The 24,040-nt window shown below is 41.9% G+C and overlaps 1 protein-coding gene across 1 annotated transcript in view; it reads right to left on the minus strand.

Moving 5' to 3' along the window:
* The window catches only part of LOC115758016 (serum response factor homolog), a 35,234-nt gene extending 13,968 nt beyond the window's left edge, over positions 1–21,266 (minus strand). Inside the window, exons 1-2 of the mRNA XM_030698515.1 lie at positions 20,220–21,266; positions 14,935–15,183 (exon numbers count right to left, since the gene is read on the minus strand). Coding sequence (XP_030554375.1) covers positions 14,935–15,183; positions 20,220–20,855 — 885 coding nt within the window. The 5' untranslated portion in view covers positions 20,856–21,266. The remainder of the gene's footprint in view (positions 1–14,934; positions 15,184–20,219) is intronic.
* Positions 21,267–24,040: the final 2,774 nt, after the last annotated feature.

The raw sequence follows: 24,040 nt of genomic DNA on the forward strand, positions 1-24,040 counted from the left end.
CTTGACTTGAAAGCGAACGAAATGGCCAGCGAATCGACGGAGACACATTCGGAGACCCCGGACCCAAGAGACTGGGGCCGTACACCTCCGCAGTCTAATTAACTCCTACACACACACACACACTCGAGTTTTAATTAAGGCGCACATGCTTATGTTTCAATACCTATATATACATACTATATATATATACTCTATATTATATACAAGAATCAGATGTGTATTAAGCCACAATAACAACAGCAAAACAATCAAGTTGGCGAACTGAGAGTGGGCAGATTCCAGCGCGAAATGCGCAGCGTGCTGCTAAACTCAACAGCGACTAACAACTTTTAAAAAGTTCAATCCGATCTTGACTACTCTACATACTACTACTATTTAACTGCTTTACTCTACTAGAATACTACGAGCCAGTCAGTAATTGATGCTCTTAGACTTTGGATACATTATCTAAGCAGAAATATTAAATGCCAGATTTATCGTTTGATAAAACTATAGAATAACATAGTTTATAAATATCATATCAAAGCATAGACAAAGGTAAAATTAACTCGAATTGAAGTTTTTGGTTTGATTTAATTAACATCCGTTACAATAAGGATAAAGAGTTATGTAATTGCTTTTATAAGGAATTGCATTTTGATTTATTCTATTTTCAAGAGCCAGTTGTTTAATCTTTCCTGAGACCTGGGACATATGGTAAATGTTAGTTTATATAAGATGTCGCCGGTCGGTTTTAGCAGCTCCTATTTGGTGATTTCTTTTTTGTCAAGATGCCTGATAAATAAATGTCTTTCGTACACACTCAAAGTTTTGGACAGATAGTCTCCAAGACAACTTATATGATATTGACTTCTGAACCTATCGACAAATGTTCTGCCTGCATCAGTTTTATATACCGAATTAAAAATGTGAGGCACAAGCCAGACAAAATGAAAGAAAGCTATATTAAATTATTAAAAAATGAGTTGTCGAGCAGCAAAAATCAAAGCACAAACAAGTTTAGTTTAATTTGTAACTTTTGATTAATAATTGTAGGATCAATATTTCATTTATTATTGAACATTTTTAATTCGAGTTTTATTTATAAGTTTAAAAGTTAATTATGACAAACTCTGTGAATACGTTTTAGTTGCAAGCTGAAAGTTTCGTGCAAAAAAAAAAAAGGAGATGCCAAAGTGCGCAAACTGTGCCAAGCAGCTCGAATCTTTCAGTCCCTGATGTTGGCTGCTGACTTCGCAGACATCAATCTAGAACGGCAGGCAGAAGCTGAAAGATAGTCAGACAGTCAGACAGACAGACAACAGGGAGAGACAATTGGACAGACGATTGGCAACTGGTTGAGAGTTGACAATAATGACGATGACGATGAGGCTTGCCGGGTTGGACGATGCAATGCATCGATAGAAAGTAAAAGAACAGCATGAGCTGGAGCTGGAGCTGGAGTTGGTGATGGAGCTGTGGCTAAGGCCTCGGTTTCGTCCCGGCATGACTCTGAGCCTTCTTTAGCAGAATTTTAACTGCAATTTTAATGAGACGTGGGAAAATACTCGAATGTACTTAAATGTCGCATGACGCAAGTAATTTGTAAAACTCGCACGTTGCATGCAGATTTTTATTGATCAACTGCAAGTGCTAAACATTAATGGCTATATTTTTGAGAGACGGACAGCGAGTGGGGTAAGAGAGAGAGGAAGGGAGGGAGGGAGAGAGTGAGAGAGGGAGCTCGGCTACTGGCCACAAATTAGCGTTGACAGCGCGCTCGCTGACAAAGGACCACCGGCCAGCGGTCAAATGGTGGCCATTGTCCACTCCCCACTTGGAGCTGTGGCTGCGGTTGAAGCTGAAGCTGAAGCTTGGGCAGCCAATTGGACGCCTAGCGTGCGCTTGCTAGGTGGCATGCCGCATCTGTGGCACGGCTAACTGGCTAACTTGGACAGCTGCTGGGCAGCTGAGCTTGTTAAATGTTTTGCCGCCAAAGCGACAACTGGGCAATTGGCAACCGGGCAACCGGGCAACTGGGCAACTGGCTCGACTCGACAAACATTGGGCCGCCATCGTGAGCGTCATTTGAATGGTGTGATAATTTTTGCGCCTTTTGGCTGCCGGCTGCTTGGCAGCTTTGGCAGTGAATTAATTGCGTGCCACATTATAAATTTAACGCTGGGCAACAGCAGCAGCTTATTAAAGGTTCGATGCTGTCTCTAAACACGCGTTGCACACGCTGCATTTCAAAAGAAATTCTCACACGCCGCTCGGGAGCGAAAAAATTGAAAAACAAACGAAGAGAAAAAATAACAGCGGCGCAACATAAATTCCAAAAAGTTTCGTGGCATGTTGCAAAGTTGTTGGGGTGTTGTTGCTGCCGCTGCTGCTGCTGCTGATGCTGATGTTGTTGTTGTTGCTACGTGTGGGCATGTCAAGGCGTCGCGTAAGTGGCAGTCACTGACGTTGCCTTTGCCGCTGCTGCTGCTGGGCTGCTGTCTGCCAATGCTTGCAAATATTGCGCATACGCCGTGTGCTGCAGTTGTTCGCAGTCAATCAGCTGCAAATGGCCAAATGAAATGCGACAAATGAAGCGCCGAAAATGCTGAGAACGCGATCAAAGCGTTTATTTTCGCTGATCACTGCGATCGCTTTAAGTGGCCTGGATGGGGCCTTTTTTTGTGTCACAGGCCCACTCGCAGCTGCTCAAATAGGAAATTGTGAGCAAAATATTTGAGCCAAATGCAGGCTGTACCATCCATCGGCACATTCAGACAGTTAATCAAAATGAATTATATGTGCTATTTGAGAAATTGAGATACATATTATAATGCTTGTTATAACACATATTTATATTTTAATAAACACAGAAATGATTTTGTTATGAGTATGTAAAAGTATCCAAAAATTAAGAGATCCTAGACCTGTGTAGATAATATACAACCTATCATACCTCTTTCTGTCTGTGCTCATATAATCTTTGAGGAACGCTGCATAAAGATTATGTTTTTATAAATTGAGGCAACAAGAGGAGTTTTATATAATTTGTTTAGGTTCACATTTTAAATTTGTCTGTAACTTCTATAATCCCTGAGATCTACGAGTTGTATAGATACATATGGTTATCTCTAGAGTAAACCAGATACGTGGCCGGATCAGGAATATACACAATAGAATCGGAGATGCCTCCTGTTCTGCATTAAAAATGTTTTGAACAGATTTTGGGCGTTCAAGTTAATCAAGAAACCCGAGCAGAGGCAATAAATAAACGTTAAGGAATTAAGTGCAAAAGATATTGCACGCTGTTCAAACTCCATAAAGTTGAAAAGAAATTAGGCGTAATTGTGGGTTGACTGCAGAAAGTGCCGCCAAAACAAAGTGTTCTAACTTTTTACACCAAAAGGCAAGTCAGCTTAAAGAATTTGAATTTTTCTTGCGTGTCACCCACGCAGACACAAAGCGCAATAAACAGGATGCTTTAGGGACAATCTATGGACTTTTTACGACCACATTTTGACAATATTCAACAATATAAATGCAATTTTAAGCGCTGTTATACCAAAAAAAAAAAAAAAAAAGAAAAACTATAATTTTCATTCGCTGTTGCCGTTTGGCGATTTAACACAAACGATTGCGAACGATATTCACATTTGCATGTATCTGTATCTATAGCATTAACTGTAGCTGTGGCCTGCTGTATCTGTATCTGTATCTGTGCTTTCTGAAGCAAATGGCAAACAGAAATTTGCATATCAAACGCAGTCAACAACAGACGCCGCACAGTCGCCTTCGATACGTTACAACAACAGCAACAACAACAAGAGTAACAACAACAGCAACAGCAACAACACAAACAACAACAACAACTACGACATGTAGCTAATGCATAGACAATGTTGGCGAATTTGCGTACGCCGAACGATGCGAATTAACTAAATTACAATATGTGAAATTGTCGTTGGGATCCGCTTGTGTGTTCCCCCTTGCCCCAGCACCCACTCTCGATCTACCCCCTGGCCGCAGCAGTAACCCCCATTTTGCGGCGTTTTGTGCTATATTTGCGTGAAATTATTATGGCAATCGATTGTGCGTCTTAAAACATTATGAAAATTAAATGCGTCGACCACACAGGCTGACTAGAAAACGGGCGATAAAATTATTATTGATTACTCATACGCCGCGTATAACGGCTAAAGGAAGCAAAAGAAATAAAAAATCAACTAAAACCTACTTAAAATGCAGTCAGCAAAAGTGCCTGACTGCCAGATGCTCTGTGTAGGGGCTTTACATGAGTGGAGCTAACAAATATTGGTTTACTTTTTCAAGACATCAAACAAATAGAGATGGGATTACGTCAGGTAGATTATAGGATTTAATATTTCGCGATGAATTTCAACAATTGGGACTAATAATAATAATAATAATAATAATAATAATAATAATAATAATAATAATAATAATAATAAACTCAAGACCTGGTACGTAACTAATTAGGGATTTTTTAGGGATATTTCAAAATGGTTCAAAGATAAACTTTTCACATTATAAGAAGAGGGTTTTTTTAAAATGGCTTTAAAATATGCAGGATCAAAGTTTTCACAATACAAGATTTTTTTTTAACTAATTCACAATGAATTCAATTTTTTCTTTCTTTCTCTGGCAGATAAGGAGTATTTTTATTTGCGAAAACATATTTTTCAAAATTATCGTACTTATATTCTCTTTTATTTGGATTTCCTACATTAAATAATATTTATTAAATGTAGGTCAGTTAGATATTAGATATTCCATTGTACTAAAGATGAATTCAAGTTTGTTGCCTAAATCTTCTTTGAAAATTCTTGACGTAGGCTTGACCTGAGCAAGACTAACTGCTTTGAGTGTCAGATACGCTCTTTTGCCCATTATTTACCGGGTATATAGCAAGCAGGGACGACGACAACAGCTTCGATGAGCTTTCTACAAGCAACGCTGCTGACGATGTCGATGTCGATGACGATGACGCGATCACCAGTCGCGATAGCCGCAATTATTTTCGTCATAAGTCAGCCAATGTGGCGACCACGTTGCACTCGGCTCAGTTTCTGCCCCGCTGCCGCTGACTCCGCAGCCGATCAAGCTGCTGCTGCTGCTGCTGCATGTTGTTGTTGTGTGACTCGGCTTGGCTGCTGCCGCCGCCGACGCTGCTGTTGTTGTGGTTGTTGTTGTGCTGGTTTTGTTATTTTTTTTTTTTGTATTTCGTTTTGTTGTTTAATTTTTTTTTTTTGCGCACCACACAAGCTTCCAAATAAGGGACGGCACATGTGAACTGAGGAAGCTATAACTAGTGCTGTGAGCTACGCAAATCTGTGGGCTTTGCACTTTCGCATAGATTTCAATGGAAATCAACGCATGCTGACAAACTGCAGCCTCGCGGATTGATCCAAGCAGCGCAAAATGGGTTCAGTTGTGCCAGGTGGCGGCAATTGTGTCTCTCCAATGGCGACCAGGAGTCGAATTCGCTTCGAAGTTGACTTCGAGTCGCGGCGCGTCGCGTCGCGTCGCGTCGTGTCGTGCAACATATGGCAGCGATGACAACGCATGTTAACAGCTTTTTAAAGGCAATTGCACAACAACAACAGCAACAGCAACAGCAGCCACACACGCTTCTCGCTTTGCCACAATTCCCAGGCCCAAGTGGCAGATAAGCCATCGGAAGCACCAAAAAAATATATATAAGGCAGACGACTATAGTGTTTTGTGTTTTGTTATTTTTTGGCTACTTGCAACTTGAAACCTGTGACAGGAAATCTCACGCGTGCCACAATTGAGCAGCGGACGCGTTGTTGATTATCCAAAAATGCGGTTTGGCGTGCCTTTGAATTAAGGTATCGATTTAGCCGGGACTGCCAGCCAGGCAAAAGACCAAGCCAAAGTGCAACGCAATGCGGCGCGTCACTCATTTTCATTCATTGTGGCGCGCGCTCATTGTTGGTGTGAAATTTAGCACAGCAGCAGCAGCAGCAGCAACAACACCATTAACAACACAAACAACAGCAACAGCAACAGCAGTAGCTGCAGCATGTAGCAACTTGAACAAGTGGCTGCGGTTGCAATGAATCCGCATAACAGACATACAACCAAATGGACAAATGTGAAATTGGACAGACCTGGGGCAGAGCTCTTGCTGCTGCTGCAGCAAATATTTCTTGACTCGCCGTTGCAGCAGCAAGGCACGAAAAATACTTTTTAAATGCAGCGAAGCGTCAAACTCAACGCTTTCTACCTTCTGCCAGCAACCAAGGATCAAGTGTTATAAATGTTAATTCACAAATAATTGCAGGCAGTGCATCCACATCCACACGCGCAACATTATGCAAAGTTTTTGCCTGGATTGCTTAATCGGCGCCAATCACACGATGATGAGCTCGATGCCACAAAAAACTAAGGTTGGGTTCGCCGTCCCAGCCTCTGTCATCATCATCGTCTAGACCAAGCAGCAGATTTGCACGAGTCGTCGCCGCCTCGACGACGACGACGGCCAAGAAGTTTATCAAAATCTGTGCAGAAGCATAAAGTTTAATTGAAAATTTATGGCACTTTCATCAACTGGAAGAGCTTACGATTTATAGAGTATTATGACTAGCTGATGACGTTCGTTTTGCATAGAAGCACACAAGTCTTGTGTCTAATGGAATACACTGAATACTCCATGGCCACTAATTGACACTTTATTCAAAAAGAAACAATTGCTGAATTTAAAAAAAAAGAATTTTCGGTTTGCAGCTTTTCATTTAACTGATAGTTTTGAAGATTTGAGATTTATACAGATTATGGACTTATAATGGGGTGTGTTTGGGGGTACTTGCTAATTTATTTCAGGAAAACCTTTGTTTAGTACTAGAACAAATTTTCGTTAAATAAATCAAGCATAAGCTTTATTAAATATATTTTTAATCAATATACATTCAAACACATCTTTTAACATTTGGTTTCAAGATATCCATATAAAATTGCAAGCTATATTAAACTGATCGCAAGTCTTTCATATAGCAACAACAGACGACTGGCACCCTTAGAAAGCACAATCTGTTCTTCTCTATACCGCGAGCCCTTAGATAGTACAATGCTTTCTTTCTATAGCACACTTCGTTTTTTAAATCCCCACATTGAGTACATGTTGAGCTGAACAACAACTTGATTGCCATCATACTCTAACATATATCTTGTTCTTGTTGTCAAATGAAGAACTCCTCTCACCGTTTTGCACATGTTTACAAAACGAATTGAGACAAGTTAACGACTCGTTGGCCTATTGTACGGGTATTAGCGGCAGTGACAAAACATCTTCGGTAATAAATTCTAAGCGCACCAACGCCGCACACTTGTGCCATCCATTCCATTATATAATGAAGCATGCGGACATCCCACACAGAGCCAATCCGAGCTGCTGCTGCCCACAGTTTCCCAGTTGCCAGCCGCCAGTTGGCAGTACCCAGCACCCGAGTACCCGGTGCCCGGGCAACAGCAACAATAAAACATCACCAGTAAAAAGAGCTCAGTTTAGCTTGGCTCATTTCCTGCCCACAATCGAAATGAAATGTTGAAATCAACACAATTTTTATATATTTTGTAGCTGGAGCAGAGCGTTCAGAGAATGCTTTGAAGTTGTTAGAAAACATAATTCAATTAACTTAAGTGAATTGTATCAAAATAGATACCAAAACAAAATTTAAAACAACTGCAGAAATGTTCACACTTATCAAAACTTTTGCAGTCATTACATAGGGCATTTATAGTTTAAAACTTAAAACCTAAACCTAAAAAGCCTAAGTTCTGGTAGAGCACCTTTTTTTCATATTTAGAATGATCCGCATATATAGTATATGCAAAAGCTTTCCATCATCGGGCCACTTATGATAAAGCCATAGAAAAAACAGGTCGAAAGGTAGTTCTTTTGTAGTGCAATATTTTGCATTTACGAGCTTCACTGTTCTGACGTATCTGCAAAAGGGAAATGTCTACAAAGACATTTAATCTCTTGCGTGGCAAAGTAATCCTTACTTTCCCCTTTTTTTTCATCCTATCTTGAATAGCAGTGATCGCAGTACGCTTATATCTCATTTGATTAACTCAACATAAATCAATCATAGCTTTCAAATATACAACAGAGTTTGTCCTACCCGATTGACAATGGTAGGGAACAGAATCTGAAACTTGTACTGCAGCTTCTTTTTGTGGTAATAGAAAGTATGTGCTTTAAGTGACAAAAGTGTCTTCATGAGCCTTTCTAGGGTTCGAACTCACAAAAGAGAGGTGGCAGGTTCAACTCCATAAACAAGCGAGGGCAGCTTTGAATTCATCGATAACACAAACAAATGTGGTGCTATTTGCCTTTTCAACAAGTCCTAATTTAAACATAAAAAACATTTTCTGCAAGTTCAAAGGCAATATACATTTATTTTTCTTTGCATAACTTGAATTTGAACAATCTCCGAAACTACGATATTAAAAGCTGGAAATGATGCGAGATAATCAGACATTGAAGAGATTGCCGGCTTGCATCAACAGAAAATATCTTAATAAATCTAATCTATGAAAGAAGCCACTCCAAAAAAAAGAAACAAAAACTAATTCTCAGCCATAAAATGCGCAGTGAAGCGAAGCTAAAAGAAAAAAACCTACGTAAGCGGCTGTCTCTAAGTTGCCGCCGTTGTTGCCGTTGTCGCCGCCTCTGCCACGCTTCAGTGGCAGAGCTTTGGGCGTGGCGGGCAGCGCATGTTGCCACATGGCGCTAGCCAAAGGCAGACGGGCACGCCTGGGGGGTAAGGTCGTTGAGATTTCATAGTGGATAGCAAAGAATTTTGATTAACTTGGAAAATCATTGGAGTAAGTCAGACAAGGGAGCGGCGGGTGTTTGTACCGTGTGTGTTGTGTGTGTTGTGTATGTGTGTTGTGTTGTGCACAGTTGCACAATCGCTGCTTAGACAGTTGCATACAATGTACGCATTATTTGTTTGCATTGCCAACAATAATTGCTTAACTAAATGCGCCAAAGGAGTTCTGAAAGGCACAAGCGCCTCGTTAAGGCCGCCTGGTCGCTGGGCCAGGCTGGCGGGTTTTGGCCTTTAAATAATCACAATGAAAGCAAGAGGCACACAAAACGGACGGCAGACAAGTCAAGCAAAAAAAAAAAAACAATACACAAAAACAACAACAGCAGCAACAACAACAACAATAACAACAACAACATCAGCTAAAAGAAGCTCACAAATTGTCATTTCTTAAACTTTGTTTTTTTTTCCTTTCTGTTTTGCAGATTGCGAAGGCGGCAGGCGGCTGCCGGCTGGCGGCAAACGGCCACAAGAAGTTGCAAGCGAGTCGCAGTTCAGGTACCTTGCTGCCTACCAGCGGTGGCATCAACAGTTCAGGCTCAAGATGTTGCCGACGCGCACAATGTGCGGCTTTAAGAAATGCCGAATTCCAGAAGCTGCAGTACAATCAGTTGAATTAAAAAACAGCCCACAGACAGAGACAGACAGAGCGAGAGAGAGAGCCAGAGCGAGAACGAGAGCGGGTTGCAGGGTGGCAGCTAGAGGGAGATAGCTGCGAGGACAACGCGACGATATTATCGCACAGCTGCGGCCTAGGAAATTAAGAGGACATTGTGGCGGCATGTGGTCAGAACTCAACGCGCGGCGGCTTAAACACAAAATTCAGCTCCAGCTCCAGCTACAACCGCATCCGCAGCCGTCCAGCTCCATGCTGCAGACGCAGTCGCTGGTTCGGACCACGCAAGATTCTTTGCGTTGTTGCGTTGTTGGTGGCGGCTCGCGATGGCAACCGCCACTGGCCGGCCACTGACAGAGGTCGCCCTCGTACGTAATCGGCGAGCATTGCAAATGCTTTTGTGCCGTCTGTTTCGCCTGTCGCGCTGCCTTGTGCTGCGCACGTGGCCAACTTGGTGACGCTTGGCCCCAAAAACAACAGCAGCAACAGCAGCAGCAGCAACAGCAGCAGCCGCAACAGGGGCAGCAAATCATTGAAATGTCGTTAGAGGCTCGAGCGGCACGCGGCTGCGATAGTCAGCCGAACCGCAAAATGCTTTTAATTTCTCAAACTGATATGTTCTTAGTGTGCCCAGGTTCGATCCGTAGAGGGGGCCAAGAACATGTGTGTCCGTGTGTGTGCGTGTGTGTGTGTGTGTGTGTGTGTGTGAGTTTGTGGACAAGAGCCAAGCAGTTGGAGGAGTTGCTGCGCGAGGAGGTGGACTTTGGGTGTGCTACAACTTGAAATAGTTCAAGGAGTTCGCATTGTTCGAATTGGCTCCAATATACGCTAATTTTAGCTCGAAAGGAGTTCACATTTGATTACATGAGTTGCAGCATTACTTAAAAGTTGTCAAGAATATTCAAGTTAACAAAAATTAAATTCAATTTAAAAATTATTGAAATTTTACAACTTTCTTGATTTGTATAATTAGGAAGATTATTTCTGAATAATACTTTCCATGTGCCATTGATAAGCCCAAAGCTAGATTTACGAGATGTATTTATTTTTTATTAAATTGAATTATTCTTTTGAAGAAACCAAACTTTATAAATATTTATAAAAAATTAGAAGGGCAGATTAAACTTAAAAATAAAAAAACAAACAGTCACGAAAACTACGAGAAAACCTTTGGAAAAAAAAACAGAAATCTATCCAAACATATTTTATTTTGCTTTCACAAAATAATACAGAAAATATAAAATGTAATGTACAAATTCTTGAGCTTTGACAAAGTTACAAACAAAAAAATTCAAATGATGGTTAAGAAACTGTAAAACATATTAAATAACGTAAAAATCTACCCAACAGAATATGTTAAAATTATAGCCATAAAAAATGTTAGGCTCAAACATTTAACCTAAAGCACAAACTGTACCTCAGAAAAACAAAAATAAAATTGTAAAGGGTCACTGCACACGATCAGCAAACACTTTGAAAAGTATACTAATAAAAGCTAAAGCCAATAAACTTACAACATTTCGTATTTTGTGATTTGTATACGTACATTTCGGTGGGCGTGGGCGTTTAAGATGCGCAGGTGAGCGACCAAAGAAGGCAAACACCCGCGCAGCCAAAAGCTACGCATATTAGTTTGCTATACATAAGTATTGTATAAAGTGGCGCAAAGTTGCCCAACAACAGCAACAGCAGCAACAAAAACAAACTGAAAGAGCAACCCACTGCATGCGGACAATTAACCTTGGCTGGACTCGGAGTTGGCGGCAGTGTCAGAGAACGACCTACAGCAGCCCCGGGCAATAACAAGCTATGAAGTTTATCAGTCAGCTGGCTAGCCAAGCAGCAACAGCAGCAACAGCAGCAGCAGCAGTAATAATAACAAATAGTGATGACGTGCCTGCCAAATACCCTGTAAGACAACACATTTGAAATGGGTATGCAAAATACTAAACGAAGGTATCTTTCGAGCAAGCAGAACTCGAGGAATTTAAAAGCAGATAATGCTGGCGAGAATTTACTGAAATGCCCAATAACATTTAGGAAAACAGGATATATAGAGTCTACATATAGAGTGGGGTGAGAAAAATTGTGAATACAATTGCAGTTAAACTAAAATTTCAAATATACTTTCTATTGCCCAAGCAAACAAATAAAATTAAACATTAAAGAGGCAAATTACAGTAGAAACCTAGAGACTTTAAGTAGGATCAATTGGTCAGAAATTTGGACAGCTGCTCTAACAAACGAAAAGAAAAAATGTTTAAAATGTGGAACTTAGCTTAAGTGTGAAATTTATCATATTTCAAGCAAATTAATTAAAGTGCAATCAATCTCAGTCATTACTAGGCAAACTTCGAATATTAAAATGAGGATCAACTGGATTTGCAAACTCAACTGTCACTGTCACTAAGCAAAAATCATAGTATGCATTTACGAACGAGACTCAGGAATATGTTTTTACAGGGCATCATGTAGTCAAGCACAAGCTTGAGAAGCACACCTACTTCTTTGTTGTGTTTGTTGTGACCCGAAGCGGCGTTGGTGTCACACCCACAACATTTGCGTGGTGCCTGCTGCCGTTGTGCTTGGCGTTCATTCATCGTCTCCAAGTTGGAGCTGAATGAAGCGAATGAAGCGAATGAAACGAATGAAACGACAGCTGTTTGTTGTTGGGGCCACAGTCGAGCAGCCGAAAAGAGTGGCTCTCGGTGGCACACGTCATCGGGCCGCAAAGAGATGCGATGAAGCCTACGCGACTGGCAGCTGGCCCGGCCCGGCCTGGCCTGGCCTGGTCTGGCCTGGCATTGAAAATGCCGCGAGCCCGCGATTTGCATGCCAAGATCGGAGCGGGACAGCGGTGCTGGGTTAGCTAACTGCTGATGCATGACTTGACTCTTCGAGGAGCCAATTGTTGTTGATCGATTTATGAACTCTTCATGACGTCACAAGCGTCACACGCAAAACCCACATGCAGTTATCAGCGAGTCTATTGTTCATAAGCACCCCGCTCAGTGCCCCGCAAGCCCATCGAGTGGGCACTTCACCTAGTACAAGCGGAAGCTTTTACAACGCAATGATGAAACTCAGCAGATACAGATACAAACGTATATATGCAGATACAGATACAGCCAAAGCCAATGGCGATAGATACAAATTCATTCGGCTGCTGGGCCTGCCCACTCGCCAGCTGGATAATATTTTTCTTTTTTAAGTTTTTTTTTTCGCGTGTAGGTTAACAAGAAACTGGCAGCTCGTGTGGCTGGTTATGTAAAGCTCTTAACCTTGCTCTTGAAAATTGAAAATTGAAAACTGTGAAACTAGTTAAAGGCCCAATTTTTTGGGGGAAATTGCGTTCAGGATAATCAGGAGGAGGTTGCGTAATTCTATAATTTTCTTTACTCTCGTTTTTTATTAATTTATAATATTGCGCTAAATAAAATATATATATATATATATATATATATATATATATATATGCATTTATATAGTTACTATATTGGATTTGTAAACATATATGTCTTTCGCTTAGCCTAATAACTTGTGGTTATTTGTGTCGTGTGTCTTTTAAAGAGTATTTTGTTTTTCGTGTTTGTTTAGCTAATTGCACAAGCATTTAAAATTAATTTAACTACGAGTATTTATTAGAGAATTGCGTTTGTTTTTTGCGTTTTTTTTATTTTTTGTATTTCTGTTTGACAGAAATGCAAACTTTACTAAATTAGCATGAAATTATGATTTAAATACGCTTTAATTAATAAATTATTTTAAATTGCTTGCAAATACGTAATTGTTTTATTTTCTATAATCTATTGTCATGCCACATAAGAATCATATGCTTTGAGCTGCTTTGTAATTTGGTTTTTATATTAAAAAATATACAATAAATATTAGTAGAGAGCAGCAGGCAGCTCAAAGGGTAAGTAAAATTTAGGACTCGATTTGCTAATTGGGCGTTTTTTCAATTTTCTTTACACTTGGTAACTATTCAAGTTTATGCATAGCAGGAAATGATGAGCTTGAATTTTGTTTAGAGAAATTTGAATTAGTTTTTTCACATTTGTATATACATTTCAAAAATTCTTAATATATTTATCATAATTGAATTCATTTAAGTTGCCACGCATAAACTTAAGCTTAAGTTAAATTTGCCTAAAATAAGATTATGCAAATTGATATATTCAGTAGCTGTGCCACATTTGATGGCTAATGCCCAGCTAGCAAATCGAATCGAATGATATATAAGCCAATAAAAACAAAATAGCTAAAAGAAAAATTAAATAAACATAACTATAAATTATTAATAGCGCTAAGTTTAAGCTAAAACGACGATCATTTCTTCACACAAAACAAAAAATAATAATAGTTTGCAACTACTATATATAAATATGATTTTTTTTAGGTTCGGTTAGAGCACGCTCATCGCACTGGAGGAGGCCGCCGGACGCCGCCGGACGCCGCCTCGCTAAACATTTGCTAAACGAATTATTAAACAAACAAAAAAAAAAAACACAGTTAAGATCATAACTAACGAAATGTAGTTTAGTTTTTATGTAGACTCTGCGCAGCAAATCTTTATAGAGTGTTGTCTCTGTCTAGTTCTTTTAGTTCTTCTAGTTCATCTAGTTCTTTGCTAGTTCATTTTATTGCACTTATGCTTAAGGACTAACTAAAGCAGTCTCGGCTATGTGTTTTTCTATTTACTTTGCCTGTTCGGTGTGTCCCAAGTGGTGTCTGCACGGGGATTTGTCTGGTAGAAACGTTAGAGATTGATGGCACTGGGTTCGATACGGTACGATTTGATTAGGTAGCTGCAGCTGATGATTTATATATATATATATATGTATATATATGATAGTTATGGCTATTGGTATTGCTATGGGTATTTATATATGAGAGCTGTAGCTTTGCTATGGCACAGTCGCCTTTAAGTAAGAGTTTTGACTAGTATAAACAAAATATGTTTAAAATGAGCTGCCACGCCCACTACGCTAAACAACAAAACGAGCGGCGAGATCGTCAATTGGCCCAATCACCACAACCCATTACATTTGCAGTGACAATTCATGGCCAAATTCTGCACTTTGGATCTGCTAATGTTAAACTTGCAATGCTGCCTATACACACACACACACACACACACACACACACACACATACGCATACACGCACCCAACTATACCTAATTGTAGGCCCAAGTATAGCTATCTAGAGGAGCAGGGGCGTGGCCCTAGCGCTGGGCATGCGTATGGGACATGTGCGAGTGTGTGGAGTGCGGCGGCGGCACATGCGGCACATGCGCATGGTGCGCATGTCCGCCGTAAGCTTGGGCATGCGACAGGGGCGAGGCCTGGCCGCCGCTGTAGCCGGACTGCATGAGGCTCTGCTCCAGGCTGTAGTGCGAGGGCGGCGCCTGGGGGTGTGCGAGATGAGCGTGCCCGTGATGGCCGTAAATCAATTGTCTTACTTTGGAGTCCTCGTCGGCGATGTTGTAGCTCAGCTCCGTCTCCTCGAAGCCCGTCGCGGACATGCGCTGATCTCCGCCGCCAACGCTCGGCGGATCCGGCGAATTGAGGCACGTCTGTATCAGCTGTTTGCCCGCCTCCGACGTTATCATCGGCTGCAGCTTGCGCGTGGCAAATGTGTAGACGTGACCCGTCTCGCTGGCCACCAGCAGCATCACCTGAGTACCAGTCAGCGTCGACAGCTCGTAGGCCTGCACGGGCATGGAGAGAGAGAGGGAGAGAGAAGAGGAAGTGTGGTTAAAATTGTGTTTACTACACGTAGTCTGCCCCTTAGCTAAAAGCGGCACATAAATTTTCAGTTAAACTATGCGATTATGTTGCAGCGATAACAGATCAGGCCAAATGCTGCTGCAGCTACCAAATTCTTGGAGCTGGCCACGTGAGACCAAATACAATATTGCTGTATTCTGGCAAACATAATTACGACTATTAAATGGCAAATGTACTAAATTAATGGTTAACTAACTAATCTTACTTACTATAAAGATAGGCATAGATACTTGGCATACTTGGCAGTAACCAAAAAAGATTGATATTTTCATTCAAAAGATAATCATGGGTAGATGAGATAACGATATTCGACTTTATTATTTGAATAAGGTTTTGTTGCTTTAAATAATGATATATTTTAGATATCAATTTTCTCTTCTGTACTCAAAGGTGACAAAAATTTTATTAATGAAATGAAAATTTGTTTATTTTTAGTTTAATTCCATTTTAAAAATATTGTTTTTTTAAATTTGTAAACTCTTATAGAAAAGCCCAGACTGCCGAATGTAAATAAATTTTGGTGGTTCGGCTTGCAGTTCGAACCAACTTTTAGGAAGCAGATTAAACTAAATAGTAGGATACTTGCTAAGCATTTTGTCCAGCCTTTCCTTCTGCCAGCGCCAACATTTCGTGAGCTAAATCACGCGCTCATCTCTAATGCAGATATTGAAAGCGGCCTGCTCCAGGCCGCGAGACGGTAGCTTAAGCTGCCTATCAACAGCTCGTAATTACTCTAAGGCGATAAAGTTGCTGTCTACTACGATGCCTGGCAGAGAGCTGAGCAGAGAGCCGAGCAGAGCCAATGGCTTTGAGCGCATAAATAACTCGCTAGCGAGGGAATCGCGCAAGAAACGCGCGCAAAACGCGCGCGCTCATAGCATTTATTAATATTAATGAAATTGTTGTGCACATTGTTGTTGTCGCTGTTGACGTGGCAGTGAGACTGGTCTTGCTGCCTCTTGTTGCCAGTGGCTGCCAATTTTATGTGTAACATGTGTAAATGCAAACAATTGACACGGCCCGGGCCGCTGAGTAGGTGTCTGCAACCGGGACTGCGGACTGGGGTCTGGGACTAGGCCGGGCCGAGCAGCAGTCAGCGGGCCAACAATTCATGTCAATTTGAATTTCGAACACAAAGACAAAAGGACACGACGCAGCTAGGGCTGGGCGGGGGCAGGCTGTTGACAGGACAAGCCCCAGAGACCGCAGCGAGCGGCAGAGTCATTTGTTAGAAGGCGATTGTTGCTGCTGCTGCTGCCGCCGCTGTTGCATCGGCTGCTGCTTCTGTTGCTGCTGCTGTTGCTGTTGCTGCTGCATGTTGCATGTGGCCAAAAGGCGAGCCGACGCAGCCAAACTGTCGGCCCTGTGCCGGCTGTGCCCGGTTGGCTTATCTGTGCACAATCTGCCGCTGCTACGGGTATCAATACGCTTCCGTGCTTGGCCACAAGACGCAAACAATTCCCAAGCCAAAGCCAATGCTTGGCCCCCAGCTTGGCCTCAGGTCTGCGCGCCTCGTGATTTCAATTTAACACCTTTTGGCGGCATTTTGCGCCTGCCTCTGGCGGTGCCCCATTGTTGCAAGCGTTTTACATGGCAAACGACAGGGCAGGCAGTCAGGCTGGCAGACAGGCGGACAGGCAGACACACAGTGGGACAGACAGCCACACACGTGTGTGCTACACACACTCACATACACAGAAACACACAGACAGACAGCCCCTGCATTTTATGCAGACTTTTTGAAGAAGCAGCAACAACTCAGCCCACGCAATTAGGCCAGGCCTTCAAATGAGATCATTGCGTTGACATTAGCTCACTTTTCACTTTTGGCCTTTTTGGGCCAATCGCCCACGCGAAGATCAGATCTTTTTTTTTTTTGCTTTCTGTTAGTAGCTTTTGCTAAATGACCAAAATTGGTATTGGACACAGGTTGCTTTCGGCACTGTGGCGTCTGCCTGTGCCAACCCAGCTGAGCTGAGCTGATCAGGTTCAATAACCGCAATTTGTAGCCAGGACGTGTGCGTGTGTGCGTATGCCTGTGTATGTGTGTGTGTGTATGTGTGTAGCGCCAAGCGCATCCATTGTCTGCCTGTCAACTGTCCACGGCGTGGACATCGATGAGGGCCACATCAAAGTCACTAAAAATATATAACAAAAGTTTTGTCCCTGTCAAGAGGCGCGCGCCTGTCATAAGTAGGGCCCCCATAGCAAGCCAGGCCAGCAACAACAACAACAACAACAACAACAACAACAATAACAACAGAAGTCGCCAGCTAAAAACAGCAACAGAAACTTATGTCTCTGGGGTCAAATATTTTTGCAAGGCGCTCGAAACGAAATCAACGAAAAAACTTCAAAAAGTCGCAACATTTTTAAAGAAACTTTAACGACGATCCAAAGTTGTCAAATTTAGGGCATATTTGATAATAGGAATAACAATAATACTAATTATAATAGTAAAATTATAAGTAATTGGAATAATAATAATAGAAGTAATAGTTCATTTTAATTTTTAGAATTTCTAGAATTAAGTAAATTCGTTAATTTTGGCAATTTCCGAAGTTTAGAAAAAATATTTATAATATTTTATGAGCTTTATTAGCCATCTCTGTTTATTTCTTATTGGTTAGACATAATTATCCTTGCTTCCAAAAGGCATTGGGGGGCCAGTGGCCAGCATAACCCAGCCTGGGGCTCAAACTCAGAACTGAACTCATGTTAATGTCAAAAACTTAGTAAAATTATTTTTAAATTTCAGCAGATTAAAACTGTAAAAAACTATACAAAATTCTTCTATTTTTTTCTGTGACAAAGTCTTCAGGCACTTAAAGAGTTATTGCTTACGTTATTTGCCTTACTCTCATATTCCATAAAAAGAATAGAAGAATTTAAGTTAAAAGAGCTTAACAAATTTTGGGTGTGCCTCAATCTTAGGAAGCTTTTGAAAAAGCATGAAAAGGGTCGAAGCCAAAAACAATAAAATTAAACATAGAATCTTTACATTCAAGTTATCTGTCTATCTAAACAGATAGGAAGAAATCATATGTGTTTTGAATTTGAAGGTTATAAAAAAACGCGAAACAGTTGTTTTTTCAATTACAAATATTAAATATTATTTAAATCAAGCAAATCTGAAGTCTGACTAAAAATGTTCGACCTTAGAATATATTCTGTAGGTTATTGAATTTGATTTCCTCACATCACAATCCATTTAACTTTTTGTAATCGTAAAGACTAAACTACATTATAAAGAAATTCCAAGACATTTATTTGGAATCCTGCTTAGGTAATATTTGAATCAGCTGTGCTTAGCTTTCTGATGAGACACCCACACGCCCAGTTAGGCAAGGGTATAAACCGCTTCGAGGCCAACTTTAAAGTTTTTCCTTTTTACATTTTGTCTCGTTTGAAACCAAAATATTTCATAAGATTTTTGCTGTTGTTGTTGTAGTTAAGATCGTGCTGAGATCGTGATTTAGCGCTGGCGATTTTTCCATTTTTTTCCCCTCTTTTTTTTTGTATTTTGATCGTAGCGACTTTGAGGCCAAGAAGTCTATTTAAAAATGTTAAGCATTTCATATGCGAGCCAAGCGGCGCATTATGTAAGTTTGCGTGTGAAAATTGGTCATTTGAAAGAAGGTAAAAACTTGACCAAGAAGCGGACTAGGATGGAGGCCAGCAAGAAGAAGCAGAAGCAGGCACAGCCAGTGGCAGTGGCAGTTGCATCTTCGCATGACAATGAGGCCAGGCGGCACGCAACAGCAAATGCAGCACAGGACGGCAATTGCGATTGCTATAGCCACATATATACATATATATATTTATACATATACATATATATAAGTATTTGTAGGTATAGCCATAAGGTATTGGTATTGGGCTGCGCTTTGAATGCAATTGCGCGGCCGGCAAATTAACATTTTATGAAGCCGAAAACAAAGGGAAATTCGGAATCGGAATCGGAATCGTGGCTACCGCGCTTACACAGCGCCGCCGCCGCCAAAGCAAACAGGCAACAGTTGGCCAACAGACGGAGGGGACGGCGGCGTTGGGCGGATTAAGGAGCTCAGGTTGAGCACGATGGCAACACAACGATAAAGCACTGCGGACTGCAGACGCAGAACAATGCCAGAGGCGCAGCAACTTGACTTGACTCCAGAGTGAATTGAGGATTCGGTAGCATTTATTAATTGCACATGCGCTCAAAACGTGCTACACACTCGCAGGCTGCCTACACATATGCTAACTCCCCCTAACAAAACAAAAAAGGATTCTAAAACCTTAAGATTAACAAGAAAAAAGAAAAACAAAGACTCCTGCAAAAGAAAACAACAGTATGCGCCTATAATTCACAACAGGTTAAAGCGCGAGCATGGGGGAATATAAACAGAATTTCTCGACAAAAACTGTGTCCATAAAAATTAAACTTCTAAATTGACATAACTAATCTCCATATAGGGTTTGCTCAAATAATAATATAAAAAATTAATTTTCTGGAAGCCTTATCTTATCATACAAAAATTAGTAAATTTATTATTTTTTATTTTTTCTAATTTTAAAACAAAATATATTTTCTTGGATTTAATAATCTTTGGCTTCAAGCATCTCATGCATTTAAAAATCTATATCTATTGTCGAGTAAAAACTAGAGTAAAAACTAAATCCGAGCTAAGACATAATGAACAAAAAAAGAAATAATACATGTACCTATAAATAATGTTGTGTGCCTTTTTTTTAAAGATTAATCTAAGTAGATGTATTCTTGGAGCCACAGGACAGATAACTACTATCTTCGCTCTGTCTAAGCTTTTACATATTTAGTCACACAACAGATAAACTATCAAATATTTGTAGCTTACAAAGCGTGAGCAGAAACTAACAACAGGTAATTCTCGTATGTCTTGGGAGATTTGGGGTCGATTAGTAGATGATTGGGCTTGTGCCTATAGATGCCTACCTTCTTCATGATGCCCGTTTTGCGCTTGGAGAAGGTCGTGTAGCGGCGCAGCTTGTTGTCGATGTACTCCATTTTGATTTTGACGCGTCCCTTTGTCTTTTTGCCATTGGCGGGCGGTGATTTCTTATTGGGCAGCGCGTTGTAGCCATCGACGCCGTCGACGTCAACGCCGCCGCTGGCGACGCTGCCAGCGGCGCAGCTGTCCAGACCCTGCAGCGTCATGCCGCCGCTTGACCGATGATCCTCGTAGCAGTCGCTGCCGCTGCGCTTTAAGCCGCGCGCCTGTTGTTGCTGCTGTTGCTGCTGCTGCTGTTGTTGTTGTTGCTGCTGCTGCTGTTGCTGCTGCTGATGCTGCGGACTGTGCGTTTGGCTGTTGCCCAGCGTTTGGCACTGTTGCTGTTGCTGCTGCGCCGCCGCTGCTGCCACCGCCGCAGGATTGGGACGCTGCATGGCTAGGCCCGCGCCACCGCCGCCGCCGCCGCCCATGCTTTGAAGCAAACCGCCGCTGGGTGGACGACCGCCAAGCGCTGCCACCGCGGGATTGCCATACATGTCGGCCTGATCGGCCAGACTTAAGCCTATACTACTCATAGAGTAGTTTATGTTATAGCGCGCGTCACCGCGCGTGGGATCCATTCTCAGGTAAAAGTTATCCACCGTGGAGCCGTACAATAAATCCAAGGCACCACGCGCGTCTATTATTGCCGCTGCGGCACACTTTTTTTGTTTGATTCGATTTTAGGTTTTAGCTTTAGCTTTAGTTTTGCCTCACAAATCGGCTGCTAGCTTTTTAATTCCAAAAATAAACACTAAGAACGCACAAACACACGCACGCACACAAGCGCACACACACACACACGAGCGCGCTGTTGTTGTTGTGGCCGCCGCCAGTTGCTGGCGCTGCCGTCAGCTGTTTGCGCAGCTTGCCGTTGCTGGCGCTGCAGTTATTAACACGAACGCCGTTTGCTGCACGCGCTGCAGCTTGTTATAAATAACAATAATATATGAATAATATATTTGTATTATTATTAACAATTAATTCACGAAACTTTCGGGTTGCAGCACACGCACGCACACACACACGCGGCGCAAGCACACAAGAAAAACTGACAACTGCTGCTGCTAACTAACAGGCAGCTTAACAGGCGCTTAACAGTCGCAGTGTTGCACAAGATTTGTGTGTGTGCGCGCGCGCAAATTTGAATTCGCTATGCAAATGCGCCAAAATGTTGATAAATGCGTTTAAGTTGCGTTTGCAAATGCAATTCATGAATTGCACATTTGAAATTTGTAACTGTTTGCTGTTGTTTTTTGCTGCTGCTGTTGTTATTGTTGTTGCTGTTTTTATTTTTTTGGTTTTGTTTTGTATTGACTTATTTGTCGCTGCGCTGGAGAGATGCTTGGCACTTGTTTTAGTCTTTTTTGCTTTATTTGCTGATTTAATGTGGTACTGCCAAATTCGAAACGTAGCGAAAACTGCGCGTGAGTGTTGCTGTTGTTGTTGTTGTTGCTGCTGCCGCTGCTGCTGCTGCTGCTGCTGCTGCTTTTGTATTTCTGTTGTTTTGTATATTTGGTCTCGAGCTAACTTTGCGATCGATTGTTGCCTTCGTTGTGCTTCAGATGGCGTGCAAATACCTAATAACAAAGCACGCGTATGGCAAGCGACGGCGCAGCGGCGATCAATGTTTGCTCCAAACTTGGAGCATGCATGCCCACACAACCGGTTGCGCGACAAAGAGAGAGAGCGAGCTAAGCAGAGAGTGAGAGAGAACAACGCGCTTCTCTTTATTGCGCGCGTCAAAGAGAGCGCTTAGTATATAAGAGCTGCGTTTTTTTGTTGTTGTGCAGCTTTATGGCTTAATTAATTAAGCGCACTGATAGCTTATGTATATAGCAATATGCGAGTGTGTGCGTGTATATGTGTGTATGTGTGTGTGTGTGGGTCCCTCGTGCTCTCTCGCTAGACACCTTGTATGCATAAATTACAACACTCATTTGTGCATACATCTGCCATTTGCGTGCATTTGATTGGCTGCGCCGACGCATAGATCGCATTGGGGCTGCCAACTCCGCCCACTTGCGCGTATCGCGTATCGCGTCAACGTTAAAGTAAACGTTAACGTTATTGTTGTTGTTTCTTTTTTATTTTTGTTATTTATTTATTTTATTTGTTGCCGCTGCGTGATTGAGTTTTTAATTATCCATTGCACATCGCCGAACGGCCATTTTGTTGCTTATCAGCGCTGATTAAGTTAATTTGTTATTTTGAGCAAACATCGAAGTTGAATCTCAGTTGCCAGCGACCGAGTCCCCCTAGGCGCACAAAAAGCGATACACTTAAACTATGCCAGGAATTTCAGTTGGCGAGGGCCAATATGGTCAGCAAATGCTCTAGAGGATTTGCGTGGTGGTGGCGGCGGTGGCGTTGCTGCTGCTGCTGATGCCGCCGCCGCTTCAGCTCGTCCCGAGTCTTGAGTATTTGCGCAATGTCCTTAAATAGCCGTTCGCAAGAAAACGCTGCACCAGCGCACTGGCCACGTGCAGTGACTAACAGATACAGTCGAGCTGCCAAACAATCCATCCATCGATACAGTGGCCAGTGGCCAGTGGCCAGTTATTGCTCCCAGTTGATAATCGAGACGAAGCCACCGACAGCAACAGCAACAGCAACAGAAGCAACAGCAGCAACATCGACGCATTCCTGGCTCGTTCCCCGCTGCAAATGGCAAACATTGCCTTTTCCAGACTTCAGCAGCCTTGCTCCGTGTCTGGGCAGCCGTTGTCGCCAGCTTGTCTCTTCCGCGGAATAGGAATAGTCCACAAGTGATGCTACTGCGCCCGCCTGCATTTAATTAAAATCTGGATTCAAGACTCGCAACTCAAACTGGACAACGCACAACGCACAACGCTCTACCTGCCTAGGCTGCCTAATGATTTAAATTAATCATAATGACTGTCAAAATAGAACGCTCGCTGGCCGCCAGCCTGCTAGCCTGCTAGCCTGGCTGGCTGCCCGCTCTATATGGCTCGACCCCGCAGCGGGTGCACCAGCTCCGACTCTAGCTACAGCTACCAGCTACAGCTACATCTTCAGCTCCGTTGCCTCATCTGACATTTCATCATACTCACACGCTGGCCATAAGGTTCTCACAATTGTATAGATGTGCGCTGTGCAGCGCTTACTAATTGGTATTGACTGAAGATCAAGCCAGAAGCGTAGTTTAGGGGTCAACAAGAACTCCCAGCGTGCACCAGCGTCGACTAACAGACCCTTAACATGATTTAGCATACACTCATACATTACTTCTCTACCAAAAGCTTAGCTACAGCTTTACTTTTACGTTTAACAATTTTCAGGCTTCTAAGTGTAAACAGTCTAAAGTTAAAAGTGGGTAAAAGTTGGTTCTTGTCATGTAACATCAACATGAATGGAGTCTAGTCTTTAAATTGTTTAATGTTGTATGCTCTTAAGGGGAATGTGCTGCCAAATGTTAACAACAAGCTGTTAGGCAAGTTACATAATTAATTATTTACAGCCATTTAACATGTGGTCATACATAAGAATGACTGTTAGCAAGCCAATGATTTAAATTTTAATATTTAAATATGCTAACAGCGCTCCACTTTCTGCATTATAGCAAATACTGAACTCCTGAAAGAAAAAATAAATAAATTCCCACAACCGTCAAGCTGTTAGCATTAAAGCATTTTGCTCTGTAAGCAAGCAACTGCTACAGACTGTTAACAGGCAAAAGCTTTGCATATGTTAAGAGCATTACTTAACATAACAGATAATGTTTAACATGCAGAACTGTTATGCA

The sequence above is a fragment of the Drosophila novamexicana genome, unplaced genomic scaffold (genome assembly GCF_003285875.2).
Source record: "Drosophila novamexicana strain 15010-1031.04,08,12 unplaced genomic scaffold, DnovRS2.1 tig00000121-arrow-pilon, whole genome shotgun sequence".
Taxonomy (NCBI): domain Eukaryota; kingdom Metazoa; phylum Arthropoda; class Insecta; order Diptera; family Drosophilidae; genus Drosophila; species Drosophila novamexicana.